Source organism: Balaenoptera physalus (assembly GCF_965194825.1).
Source record: "Balaenoptera physalus genome assembly, chromosome: 3".
Classification (NCBI taxonomy): Eukaryota; Metazoa; Chordata; class Mammalia; order Artiodactyla; family Balaenopteridae; genus Balaenoptera; species Balaenoptera physalus.
Window position 1 is genome coordinate 82,671,980 of NC_138890.1, and position 14,588 is coordinate 82,686,567.

General features: G+C 41.0%; 1 protein-coding gene across 3 annotated transcripts in view; it reads right to left on the reverse strand.

Moving 5' to 3' along the window:
- Positions 1-14,588, reverse strand: part of LVRN (laeverin) — a 166,296-nt gene that overhangs the window by 146,709 nt on the left and 4,999 nt on the right. Inside the window, exons 2-3 of one of the 3 annotated variants that reach the window (XM_082455737.1) lie at positions 14,501-14,588; positions 7,959-8,028 (exon numbers count right to left, since the gene is read on the reverse strand). In XM_082455737.1, the coding sequence (XP_082311863.1) occupies positions 7,959-8,028; positions 14,501-14,503 (73 nt within the window). In that variant the 5' untranslated portion in view covers positions 14,504-14,588. Of the gene's footprint in view, positions 1-7,958; positions 8,029-13,628 lie in introns of all 3 variants that reach the window. The other 2 variants (XM_082455738.1, XM_082455736.1) reach the window with 2 other exon arrangements.

The window sequence follows — 14,588 nt, forward strand, 5'->3', positions numbered from 1 at the left end:
GTTTTCACTCTAAAAGTAATTTAACAGTGTCCCTAATTCTATACGTTCCATGGTGGGGCACCAGAAAGCAGCTTAAGGGTAGAAGGAACAGTCAACAACTACTTTCTGTTGTTTCTACAAGTAACTGGTATAAAACATACCATATATGTAGGAAATGACATCTAATTAAAGCCAATAGTGGTTAACTTTCTAAGGGAGGCCCAGGCCACATTCACAGGGCCAGCTCATTGGGATAGAGGTCAGTGGTAACACACATAGAGAAGGCAGTGGTGGTGCTTAGTGTAAATGGTGGATTGTGAAAATAATCTATTTTAGCCTTCATATTTGGGGTGGTCTTTAGGGGAAAAAAATACCACATGTATTGTTAATTCTAGAACAAATGGTTCCATGGCTGGAGTATTATTCTCTTCTTGTTTCATAGAAACATGAAAGCACCTATGAAAATAAACTCCAGGAAGTGGACGATACATTACAAAGGGATTTAAACATAATAATTAGAATTCCTGCCTTCTGAAACTAAGACAGCTTTACTGTGGAAAATACTCTGATCTTAATTTCTGTGTTGCAATATGTAGCCTTTACCCAACCCCAGGGGGGGTTGGAATAGTAGCCAGGAGAGGTCTTAGCAAACCAAAATTCAAGAGCTTGAATAGTTAAGGAAGGTGTCCAAAAGAGAAAGTTCCAGAAGGCAGTGTTCCAAGCAGAACAGACCCTTGAAAGTGAAAAATATTCTTTACTAGCCAGCCAGGCTCCTTCTGTACTTGTAGGTATTTCCTCCGCCGGAGCAAAAACATGTTTTTTGTGTGTGTGTGCGCGTGTGTGTATTTTGGCTGTGTTGGGTCTTTGTTGCTGCGCACGGACTTCCTCTAGTTGCGGTGAGCGGGGGCTACTCTATGTTGCGGCGGGCAGGCTTCTCATCGCGGTGGCTTCTCTCGTTGCGGAGCATGGGCTCTAGGTGCACAGGCTTCAGTAGTTGTGTCACGCGGGCTCTAGAGCACAGGCTCAGTAGTTGTGGCACATGGGCTTAGCTGCCACGAACCACAACTACTGAAACCCGCACGCCTAGAGACCATGCACCGGTAACTACCATTTTACTCTGTCTTTATGAATTCAGCTTTTTTTAGATTCCATATTCAGGTGATATACCTAGTATTTATCTTTCTCTGTCTGACCTAGCACACTTAGCATAATACCTCAAGATCCATGTGGCTGCAAATGGCAGGGTTTCCTTCTTTCTTGTGGCTGAATAATTGTGTATGTGTATTTTTTTTTCCACACTCTCACCAACACTTAACCTCTTGTCTTCTTGATGACAGCCATTCTAACAGATGTGAACTGATAACTCATTGTGGTTTTCTTTAACCTCTTTTTTTAATTGAAGTATAGTTAATTTACACTGTTGTGTTAGTTTCAGATGTACAGTAAAGTGATTCAGTTATATATATATATATATATATATATATATATATATATATATATATATCATATGATTCTTGTCTTTGACTTACTTCACTTAGTATAATAATTTCTAGGTCCATCCATGTTGCTGCAAATGGCATTATTTCATTCTTTTTATGGCCGAGTAATATTCCATTGTGTGTGTGTGTGTGTGTGTGTGTGTGTGTGTGTGTGTGTACATATGTGTATATATATATATGCCACATCTTCTTAATCCATTCATCTGTCAATGGACACTTAGGTTGCTTCCATGTCTTGGCTATTATAAACAGTGCTGCTATGAACATTGGGGTGTGTGTATCTTTTTGAATCAGAGTTTTCATCTCTTCTGGATATATGCCCAGGAGTGGGATTGCTGGATCATATGGTAACTCTATTTTTAGTTTTTTAAGGAACCTCCATACCGTTTGTTCTCCACAGTGGCTGCATTAATTTGCATGCCCATCAACAGTGTAGGAGGGTTCCCTTTTCTCCACACCCTCTTCAGTATTTATTGTTTGTAGACTTTTTGATGATAACCATTCTGACTGGTGTAAGGTGATATTTCACTGTAGTTTTGATTTGCATTTCTCTATAATTAGCAATATTGAGCATCTTTTCATGTGCCTGTTGGCCATCTGTATGTCTTCTTTGGAGAAATGTCTATTTAGGTCTTCTGCCCATTTTTTGATTGGGTTGTTTGTTTTTCTGATATTAAGCTGTATGAGCTGTTTGTATATTTTGGAAATTAATCCCTTGTCAGTAGCATTGTTTGCAAATATTTTCTCCCATTCTGTAGGTTGTCTTTTCATTTTATTTATGGTTTCTTTTGTGTGCAGAAGCTTTTAAGTTTAATTAGGTCCTATTTCTTTATTTTTGTTTTTATTTCCATTACTCTAGGAGATGTATCCAAAAAACTATTGCTACAATTTATGTAAAAAAGTGTTCTGCCTATGTTTTCCTCTAGGAGTTTTATTATTGGTCTTACATTTAGGTCTTTAATCCATTTTGAGTTTGTTTTTGTATATGGTGTTAGAGAATGTTCTAATTTCATTCTTTTACATGTGGCTATCCAGTTTTCCCAGCACGACTTATTGAAGAGACTGTCTTTTCTCCAGTGTATATTCTTACCTTCTTTGTTGTAGATTAATTCACCAGAAATGCATGGGTTTATTTCTGGGTTTTCTATCCTGTTCCACTGATCTATATGTCTCAGGTAGATTGCTTATGTCCATGTCACTTAGTTCTTCTTCTGGGGTTTTATCTTGTTTGTTTGTCTGGAACATATTCCTCCATCGCCTCATTTTGTCTAAATTTCTATTTGTATTTTTATGTACATGGCAGGTTATGTTTCTCTACCTTGGAGAAGTGTCCCCCTGTAGGAGATGTCCTATGCATCCCAGCAGTGCACTCCCCTCTTGTCACCCAAGGGTCAGGGGCCAGCTGGTCCCAGGGTAATGTCTGGCCTGCCTTTGCAGATTCGGTCTATAGGCTGTTAATTGTTTGGCCTGAGGTGTCCCAGCACTGAAGCCTACAGGCTGTTGGATGGGGCCAGGTCTTGGTGCTAACGATCCAAGCAAGATGTCAGCCTCCAGGGGAGTTCATGCAGATAACCACTACTGATATATCCTCCACCAGTGCCTGTGCCCACAGGGTGGGCCACAGCCACCCCCCTGCCTCCCCAGGAGACCCTCCAAGACCACCAGGTAGATCTGGCCTAGAGTCCTATGAAATTACTGCTTTTTCCTTTGGTCCTGGTGTGAATGAGATTTTGTGCATGCCTTTTAAGAGTGAAGTCTCTATTTCCTCCAATCCTGTGGAGCTCCTGCAATCAAGCCCTGCTGGCCTTCAAAGCCAAATGCTCTGGGGGATCCTCTTCCAGAACCCCAGACCCCCGGGCTGTGGGTGGCCTGATGTGGGGCTCAGAACTCTCACTTCTGTGAGAGATCATCTGAAATATAATTATTCTCCAGTTTGTGGCTGTCCCACGGGGTGGGGGTGGGGGCATATAGGATTTGATTATATTGTTAGTCTGCCTCTCCTACTGGTCTTGCTGTGGTTCCTTCTTTATGTCTTTAGTTGTAGATCTTTTCTGGTAGGTTTCAGACTTTTTCATCGATGGTTGTTCTGCAGATTGTTGTGATTTTGGTGAGCTCATGAGAGAAGGTGAGCTTAGGGTCCTTCTACTCTGCCATCTTGGCCACTTTCTCCCTCATTGTGGTTTTGATTTGCATTTCCCTGATGGTTAGTGATGCTGAGCATCTTTCCATGTACCTGTTGGCCATCTGGATGTCTTCTTTGGGAAAATGTATACTTAATGTTCTTCTACTCATTTTTTAATCAGGTTTTTTTTTGTTGTTATTTAGTTGTATAAATTCTTTATATATTTTGGATATTAACCCCTTATCTGATATGCAGTTTGAAAATATTTTCCCTTATCCTGTAGGTTGCCTTTTCATTTTGCTGATTGTTTCTTTTGCTGTGCAGAAGCTTTAAAATTTGTTGTAGTCCCACTTGTCAATTATCACTTTTGTTGTTTGTGCTTTTGGTATCAAAAACCATTTCCAAGACCAACATTGAGGAGCTTATTCCCTGTGTTTTCTTCTAGGAGTTTTATAATATCAGGTCTTATGTTTAAGTCTTTAATCCATTTTAATTTTTGTGAGTGGTTGGAGAAAGGGTCCAGTTTCATTTTTCTGCATGTGCTTATCCAGTTTTCCCAGCACCATTTGTTGAAGAGACTGTCCTTTCCCCATTGGTTTTTCTTGGCTCCCCTGTCAAATATTAGTTGACTGTACATGCAGGGCTTTATTTCTGGGCTCTTGATTCTGTTGCATTGGTCTATGTGTCTATTTTTATGCCAGTACCATACTGTTAATTACTATGGTTTTATAATACAGTTTGAAATCTGGAGGTGTGATGCCTCTGCTTTTGTTCTTCTTTCTCATGATTGCTTTGGTCTTTTGTGATTCCACTCAACTTTTAGGATTTTTTTTTTCTATTTCTGTGGAAAATGTCATTGGAACTTTAATAGGGATTGAGTTGAATCTGTGAATGGCTTTGGGGTTGGGGGTTGATGTCAGCATCATGGTGGCATGAGTTGTCCCTTTTATCTTTCCCCTTTTTTTTGCAACAAATTGGTTATTCACAACCAAACAAACGTGCTTCTTCACATTACACCAGAACACAGAGGGTGGGGTGGGGGAGGGGAGGTGAGACTAGTGAATGCAAAACAAGGCAGACATGCAAGGGAGACAGAGAATTTGTGGAAGTCCAGACAGGCTAGCAGGTGAATCAGGCATGCCATTGAACCAGGCGAGAGACCAATTTGGAGGCAGAGGAGAAGGAGAATCTCAAGAAGTCAGCCCTCCTTCCCCAGGGTGACATGACATGCTCTGGGCTTTCCCAGCAGCAGCAATAGTGACTTCCCTCACAGAGGAGGTGGAAAGCAAAAGGGTGTGAGTGACTGACCACTGGGCTGCACAGGTCACAGGAGGATGGATCTGTTTCTCTCCAGCAGCAAGGATTTCTGAGGAAAAACCTCTGTGACTGAGGGGGGCGGAGGGGAGGAAAGGAAAAGAGGCAGACAAGTATATCAAAGGCCATTAAAGGAACAAGTGCCTTGCTGTCGGCTTCAAGATTTCAAGGGGCTTCCCTGGTGGCGCAGTGGTTAAGAATCCCCCCGGCAGTGCAGGGGACACGAGTTTGAGCGCTAGTCCGGGAAGACCCCACATGCCGCGAAGCAGCTAAGCCCATGAGCCACAACTACCGAGTGTGCGCTCTGGAGCCTGCGAGCCACAACTAATGAGCATGCGCGCCTAGAGCCCGTGCTCTGCAACAAGAGAAGCCACCGCAATGAGAAGACCGCACACCACAATGAAGAGTAGCCACCGCTCGCTGCAACTAGAGAGAGGCCACGCGCAGCAACGAAGACCCAATGCAGCCAAAAATAAAATAAAAAATAAATAAATTAAAAAAAAAAAAGATTTCAGCAGGAGGTTCAACCCCAACTTGAGGAACTCCCTACTGGGCAATGGGCACCCAGAAAGCCCCAGGGGCTAAGCCCACACTACACCCTACTCTGCTGCTAGCTTTTTCTAAGCCAGTTTGTTTGTTTGTTTGTTTGTTTTAACCAGGTGCTCCCAAGTGCAACCCCAGAGCTAGTTCAGGTGAAGGGAGCCAAAAGCTTGACCAACGGCGCCACCGTGTGGAAAACAAAAGTTTCTAATTGCCCATCTGTTAAACTGAACAAAGTAAACAAGAAAGGTGTGTGGTGTTTCAAATGCAACAGCAGAGGCACATTTCATCACTAAGAAAAATCATGGTAATATGGTGTAACAAAAAGAACAATAATTCTCTAGCAATTGAACCCAAAGGCACAGGCTATTGCAATCTAATTGATAAAAAAATTCAAAACAGCTGTTATGAAGAGATTCAACGAGCTACAAGAAAACTCTTAAAGGCAATTAAATGAACTCAGGAGTAAAATGAATGAATAGAAGGAGTTATTTTCCAACGAGACGGACATTTTTAAAAAGAACCAGACAAAAATTCTGGAGCTAAAAAAGTCAATGAATCTGATAAAGAATACATTAGAGAACTTAGGAAAAGACGCAGAAAGATCAAAGAGGAATTAGCGACCCACAGGATAGAAACGTAGAAATGACTCAGAAGAGTAAAGACAAACTAAGATTTTTTAAAAGTAAAGAAACCCTATGAGAACTATGAGATATGATGAGAAAAACAAATAAAAGAATAATTGGTCTACCAGAAGGAGAAGAGTGGAAGAAGGGAGCAGAGAGTGTATTTAGAGAAATAAGAGCTGAGAATGTCCAACCCCTGGGGAAGGAATTGGACATACAAGTCCAAAAAGCTAATAGAACACCCTATTATCTCAATGCAAAAATAACTTCCCAAGATACATTATAACGAAATTGTCAAAAATCAATGATAAAGATAGAATCTTAAAGGCAGCCAGGGGAAAAAAAGAAAGTAACCTACAAAGGAACTCCCACTAGGCTATCAGCATATTTCTCAGCAGAAATGCTACAAGACAGGAGAGAGTGAAATACATATTCAAAGAGCTGAAAGGTAAAAATTGCCAGCCAAGAATACTTTATCCAGGGCTTACCCTTCAGATATGAAGGAGAAATACTTTCCCAGACAAACAAAAACTGAGGGAATTCATCACCACTAGACCTGCCTTGTAAGAAATGCTGAAAGGATTCTTCAAGTTGAAATGAAAAGATGCTGGGACTTCCCTGGTGGCACAGTGGTTGAGAATCTGCCTGCCAATGCAGGGGACACGGGTTCGATCCCTGGTCCGGGAAGATCCCACATGCCGCAGAGCAACTAAGCCCATGCGCCACAACTACTGAACCTGCACTCTAGAGCCCGTGAGCCACAACTACTCAAGTCTGTGCACCTAGAGCCTGTGCTCTGCAACAAGAGAAGCCACTGCGATGAGAAGCCCACGCACCGCAACGAAGAGTAGCCCCCACCTGCCACAACTAGAGAAAAAGCCCACGTGCAGCAACAAAGATCCAACACAGCCAAGAAAAAAAAAAAGATGCTAATCAGTGACATAAAAGTAAATCAAAGTGCACTATACTCTAGCAATGGTGAAAAATAAACAGTCAGAACATAGATGACTTTTTAACAATTTTAATTTTTCCAATCCACAAACTTCCAATTGTTTGTGTCTTCTTCAGTTTCCTTCAACAAAGCCTTGTTTTCATTCTACAAATCTTTGACTTCCTTGATTAAATTTATTCCTAGGCATTTTATTGTTTTTGAAGCTACTGTAAAAGGGATAGTTTTCATTTCTTTCTCAGCCCTTTAGATTTTTAGTGTATAGAAATGCACCTGATTTCTGTATGTTAATCTTACATCCTGCAACTTAACTGAATTTGTTGATTAGTCCCAACAATTTTTTCATAGAGTCTCTGGGATTTTCTATATATAAAATCATATCATCTGCAAATGATGTCAATTTTACTTCTTCCTTTCTGATTTGGATGACCTTTCTTTATCTTGCTTAATTGCTCTAGCTAGGACTTCCAGTACTATACTGAACAAGAGAGGTGAGAGTGGATATACTTGTCTTGTTCCTGATCTTAGAAGAAAAGCTTTCAATTTTTCTCCATTGAGTATAATATTATAATGTTACCTGTGGATTTGTCATATATGGTTTTGATTATGCTGAAGTATGTCCCTTCTATAACCAATCTGTTGAGGGTTTTTACCATGAAAAGATGTATTTTGTCAAGTGCTTTCTCTGCATTTATTGAGATGATCATGTGATTTTTATCTTTCATTCTATTAATGTGGTGTAAAACATTTATTGATTTACATATGTTGAACCATCCTCACATCCTAGGGGGACGAATCTTACTTGGTCATGTGTATAATCCTTTCAGTGTGTTCATGAATTCACTTTGCTAATATTCTGTTGAGAATTTTTGTATTTATATTCATCAGGAATAATGATCTATAGTTTTCTTGTCTTGTAATGTCCTTACCTGGCTTTGGTATCAGGGTAATGCTGTCCTCCTGTAATGAGTCTGGAAGTGTTCCCTCCTCTTCAATTTTCTGGAATAGTTTGAGAAGAATAGGTGTTAAGACTTCTTTAAATATTTGGTAGAATTCCTCCGTGAAGCCCTCCAGTACTGGAGTTTTGTTTGTTGGGAGGGTTTTTGTTTTGTTTTGTTTGTTTTATTTTATTTTGTTTTTACTAACTCAATTTCATTACTAGTAATTGGTCCATTCAGATTTTCTATTTCTTCCTGATTCAGTCTTGGGAGGCGTGTGTTTCTAGGAATTTATCTAGGCTGTCTAATTTGTTGGCATATAATTGTTCATAGTAGTCTCTTATGACCTTTTGTATTTCTGTAGTATCAGTTGTAACATCTGCTCTTGCATTTCTGATTTTAATTTATTTGCATCTTCTCTCCTTTTTTTTTTCTTTTTTTTTCTTGGTCTAGCTAAAGGTTTCTTTAGTGTAGCTAAAGGTTTGTATATTTTATCTTTTTGAAAAGCCAGCACTTAGTTTCATTGATCTTTCCTATTGTTTTTTCTGGTGTCTATTTCATTTATTTCCACTCTGGTTTTATTATTTCCTTCCTTCTGTTAACTTTAAGATTAATTTGCTTTTCTTTTTCTAGTTCTTTGAGATGTAAAGTTAGGTTATTTATTTGAGATCTTTCTAATTTCTTAATGTATGCATTCCTTGCTATAAACTTCCCTCTCAGAACTGCTTTTGCAGCATCCCATAGGTTTTGGTATGTTGTGTTTTCTTTTTTGTTTGTTTCAAGATATTTTTTAATTTCCCTTTTGATTTCTCCTTTGACCCACTGGTTGTTCAGAAGTGTGTTGTTTAGTTTCCACATATTTGTAGATTTTCCAGCTTTCCTTTTGTTATTGATTTCTAATTTTATACCACTGTGGTTGGAAAAATAGTTGGTATGATTTCAATCTTCTTAAATTTGCCAAGACTTGTTTTTGTCCTTTCGCATGATTTATCTGGAGAATGTTCTGTGTGCACTTACCAGAATGTATATTCTGCTGCTGGATGGAATGTTCTATATATGTCTGTTAGGTCCATTTGGTCTAAAATATGGTTCAATTCCAACATTTCCTTGTTGATTTTCTGTCTGGATGATCTAGCTACTGCTGAAAGTGGGGTATTGACATCTATTATTGCATTTGTTGTCTCTTTCTCCCTTCAGACCTTTTAGTATTTGGTTAGTATATCTAGGTGCTCCAATGTTTGGTGTGTATATTTATGACTGCTATATCTTCTTGATGTATTGACACCTTTATCATTATATAATGACCCTGTCTCTTGTTACAGTTTTTGGCTTCAAGTCTGCTTTGTCTGATATAACTATGGCTACTCTACTTCTTTTGGGTTTCTCCTTGTATCTTCTTCCATCCCTTTACTTTGAGCCTATGTGTGTCCTGAAAGCTGAAGTGAGTCTCCTGTAGGCAGCATAAAGTTGGGTCTTGTGTTTTTATCCATTCAGCCATTCTGTGTCTTTTGCTTGGTGAATTCAATTCATTTACACTTAAGAGTAATTAAAGATATGTAAAGACTTACTATTGCCATCCTATTGATTGCTTTCTGGTTATTTTGTATTTCCACTGTTTCTTTTTTCCTTCTGTTTATGCCTACATTTGTGAAGTGGTGATCTACTAGCTTTATGAACTTGGATGTCCAAGTCTCTCCCCATGTTTGGGAAGTTTCCAGCTATTACTTCTTTAAATAAACTCTGTCCCCTTCTCTATCTCTTCTTCTGAAACACTTAACTATTATAATATTTGCCCTTTTGATTGAGTTCCATAGATCATTCAGGCTTTCTTTGCTCTTTTTTATTATTTTCCTTTGTTCACTTCCATGTTGTTTCTAAATTCCTACCTTCTAAGTCACTAATTCTATTTTCCACCTAGTCTGCTACACATGCTCTTTATTGTAATCTTTTCATTCACTCTCCTGCTCCAGAATTTCTGTTTGGTTGTTTTTTTATCATTTCTATCTCTTTGGTCAAGATCTCATTTTGTTTGTTCATGTATTTTCCCCCTAATATCCTTGAACTATCTTTCTGAGTTTTCTTGTAGTTCACTGAATTTCTTCAAACAGCTATTCTGAATTCTTTATCAGCTAGATCACAGTTTTCTGTAGCTGTGAGCTCAGGTGTTGGAGAATTATTCATTTTAGGGGTGAAATATTTTCTTGGTTTTTCAGGTTCCTTATATTTTTGTGTTGCTGTTTTTCCATCTGAAGTAGAAGACAACTCCTTAAATCTTTATTGGTTGCCTTCAGATGGGGCAGTGATCACTGGTGCTGCTATATCTGGGGTTTCCTCAACTTTTGAGGGTAGACCTGCTCCACTCTCTTGTTCCCTCTTGAGGTGGCAGAATTCTTAAGATTTTACATCTTTTCTTACTCCTGTAACTCACCAGGCTGACTGCTGGAAACCTCTTATGTCTTGCAGAAGGTGGCGCTACAGCTCTAGTTTGTAGTTTCTCCCTGGTCCATTTTTCTAAGCGCACTCTGATTACTGGACCTGCTCTCTCACCTCTGTACTCTGGAGCACCGATAAGGATCCATCCACAGAATGGCGGGGTGGGGGGGGGGGAGGGGCACGGGTAGGAGTGTGGGTTTAGCTCTCCAGGTGATGCGGGTGCCCATGGACCCAGTGGTAGGATTTTCCAGTGGGATAATCCCAAAAGCTTGAGGGTGACTTCCTGCTGAAGTGCTGAAGTAGTCAGCAGGAACCTCCTTAATGCCTTTTGATATTCTTATCTGCTTCCTTCCCTTTATCCTCCTCTCCCCAGTCATGGAGGTCCCACCTCAGTACTCTGGGTGCTGCTGGAGAGAAATGGGTTTCTCCGGATGTAACCCACAAGACTGGGGTAGCTGGGCACTCACTCACAGCTTTCCACCTCCTCCACAGGAGAGGTCACCAATACTTGACAGCTTAGCCCTATGTAGGCATTGCCCTGAATGGGGAAGGGGGCTCTGGGAGAGTTCCTTCCTCTCCACTGTGTACAAACTCTTATCCTTCCCGTCTTAATGGTGTACTGGTATCTCCCCTCAGACAGGCTGGACTTGTACAAAATCCTCTTGCTCCTGGGTATCTGAATAGGCCAGTACTCTCCAGGTTTTTCCCCTACTGGAGTGAGCAGGGGTGGGGCAGGCTCGCTGACTCCCTTGGGTCTGCAGCCCTTACCATGTCTGTTTGTCTATTTTTGGAAGCACAGGTAGGTGAGAGTCCTCCCAGGTCCCTTGGTGTAGGGTGGTAGGTCCCACAGCTCCCCACGAGGCACTTTTGTTCATGGAGAGATGTCTAATTAATTGCTAAAAAGCGGGGAGAGAAAAGAGCAACATCTTACATTGCTATGATGCTGACGTCACTCCCTATCAATTCTTAGGTATCGATCTATTACAGAAGGTAATTCTGACACAGAAATTATGTTCTCCAATTTCTGTGATCTTACATGGGTAGTAACCACACCTCTTCTTCACCTGCAATAATTGGTTACTCTTCAGTTTGATCTCTCTCTCCCTCTCCACACACAAAATACATATATATTTTAACATCTGGTTTTGGAGTCACACTGAGTGAGCTGTGCTAAGTCAGCAGCTGCAACACCAGCAACAGAGTCCTAATGAAACCTATCTCCCAAATAGCTGTGATTTTCACTATACGAGTCATGATAGCTATTATTTTTGGTGCTCTGAAAGACACTTTTTTTGGTCAGACTTCAATAAGCTATGGAGGAATGGAGGATGAGGACTCTTTTCCTTGCCAACAAGATCTTTTGATATGAGCATCCTGAAATGAATGGAGGGCTGCTGTAGATTAAAGGTGAATACAACTCTTGTTGCAACCCTGGAGGAAGCATTTCTGGGATCCAAGACCTCTGTACCATAGATCCTAGAGTTTGTGACGACAGGAAACACAAATTCCCCTGGTGAGTCACTGGGAGTGGTGTAAGTCGAGCCACTCCTACTTCTACCCCTTGGTGCCTGGACCCCTGTGGTCTACCTGTTGGGAACAGAGCACCATATAACGGTTGTCAATTTAGGAACCTAGTGCCTCAGGTATGCCTTTTTAAAAGACCATTACATTGCCCTATCAGTCCAGCAGCTTCAGTTGGGCAGCATATAACAAGGTCAGTTCATCTCATGGTTCTGCATTCATTGCAGCCCTTCCTTTACTGGATTCCTTGGTCCTTTGTGATGCTATGTGGGCTCCCATGTAGGTTGATCAAACCCTTTGTAAACCCTTCGATAGCAATGTTGGTTGAGGTCAGGCAGCCAAGAAACAAAAGCTCAAATCCAGAATATGTGTCAATTCTATCAGGATTAATTCACTCCCCTTTCTAAAATGGAAGGGGCCCAAAATTAAATACCTGCCACCAAGTGGCTGCTTGGTCTCCTCAAGGGAAGGTGCTGTATCAGGGGCTCAGCATTGGTCTCTGTTATTGGTAGTTAGGACATTTGACACAAGCAGTAGCTGAATCAGCCTTGATGAGTAGGAGTTCATGCTGCTGGGCCCACGTGTAGCCCTCAATCCCTGGATCTTCCATTCCAGCTCCCGTTGTGTCAACACTGAGGCCAATAACAGAAGCACAATAACACTGTGCTGAGTCATTCTATTTGGTAGTATAGTGTCTCTTCAGATGATTTCTATAGGTAACACATGATTCAAAAATCTTCATATTTTCATGCTTATTCCTATATAGGTCTATCCACACGCCTCTTCCCCAAACCTTGTCCTTGATCTTCCAATCTTTCTCTTTCCAAGACTTTGGCTAACCAACCAAGTCATTAGGTATTGCCTGTGAGTCCTTGGGCCACTTTTATCTTCACATAGAGTGGATGCCCACGTATATAACCCAAAGTTCTGCCCACTGGATTTCTCCACACTATTATCTTTCCCTGGAGCTGAAGGAGAGGCAGTGGTCAACAGTGGAAAATGAAATTGGGATCAGGACTTGTGCAGCTTATTTATGCCCTCTGGCTCCATTCTTTCCCATGTATCACTTGCATCTTACTACAGATTGTTGCTAGTTCTGCCAAACCTTATGATTTTGTGACTTTGACAGATCCCAGCTCAGCTCTGGATGTATGATCACTTCTATGATCAGATGCTTGTCTCAACCAGGGCCCAGGAGTACCCGAGGAACTGTTTTTCAAATTACGTGTTAATTTTCCACTACAGGTGGCATTGTCTGACTGCAATGGGGTTTATGTTGTAATTGTTCAACTGGGGCATGCCATAAGCAGCACATGGCATCTTTTACCATAACTAACAGCTCTGATATCATTGGGTCTGTCAGGGAGTATGGTTCAAGAGGGAGGGACACTTACATTGCAGGCTGGACCTGCTGCAGATCCCTTACCTGTTCTGGGTCTCACTCAATTCTAGAAGCTGTTTGTATGAATGGGCTGGAATAGTGTTCCCAGTATAAAATATGCTGCCTCCAGAACCTGAAGGGTCCCACCAACCTTTGTGTTTGCTTCTGAGTGGGGGAGCTGTGAAATACAATACTTTGTTTTTTTACTTTGAAAGGAATAGGTTGGCATATCCTAGATCATTGGATTCCTAAAAACTTCACTGCTGTGGTAGGGCCCTGAATCTTCACAGGGCTTATCTTCCACCCATGGAGGGCATGTATCTTACCAAAGGCTTCGATGTGCTTGCAACTCCTTGTTCATCCAGTTCAAGTAACACAATGTTATCAAAATGTGGACCAATGTGATAGTATATCCAGATGACCCAGATCCTTTCTGACTATGTTATGTTCTGAGGGCGAGTTAATATCCATAGTACACTGTTATGTGTCCATAATGTGAACTTTCTGGTCCTCCCACCTAACAGGGATGGAAAAGAAGGTATTTAGCAGATCAATGGCCATATACCATCTATCTGAGGCCTTGTTCATCTTCTCTAACAAAGATACCACATCTGGTACAACACCTACAATTAGAGCTACAACTTGGTCCAGTTTGCAGTAGTCCACTGTCATCCTCCAGGATCCACCTGTAGGGAACTGGTCAATAAATGGGTATGTGATGGAGGCCACCATTTTAAAATCTGTTAGGTCTTTAAGTGTCGTACTAATCTCTCTCCTCCCCAAGACGCAATATCGTTATTTATTTCCTATCTTGGCTGTGAGTATGTGGGCAGTTGCAAAGCTTCCACTTAAGTCTTTCTTTCTATAATAGCTCTTATGCCATAGATAACTGTCCATGCCACTTATATTCGGGGATGGGGAAAAATGACCAATAGGTGGATTTGTAGACCTGGCAGACTCACTATGAGCTATACCTGGGCCAGGACTAAATTTATTACCTAGCCCCCATATGCTCCCACTGTAATGGGGGCAGGGACCAAATGATGATATTTGGTCCCTAGTTATCAGTGTCAGCTTGGAAACTGTGCCTCAAAATCCTCAAAACATTGGGTATTTTCCATTTCCCAGTGTATGGTTATCCAAGTAAATAAATCCCTTTAAGGAAGTAGTTGAAAAATCATTAATATTATGCACTTGCCATGGTGTGCAGGGTCCTTCCTCCTGGAGATTTGGTCCTTCTGTCAATCAAGGAGTTCTGGGTCTGAGAACTGGCTCAGGACCAGAAA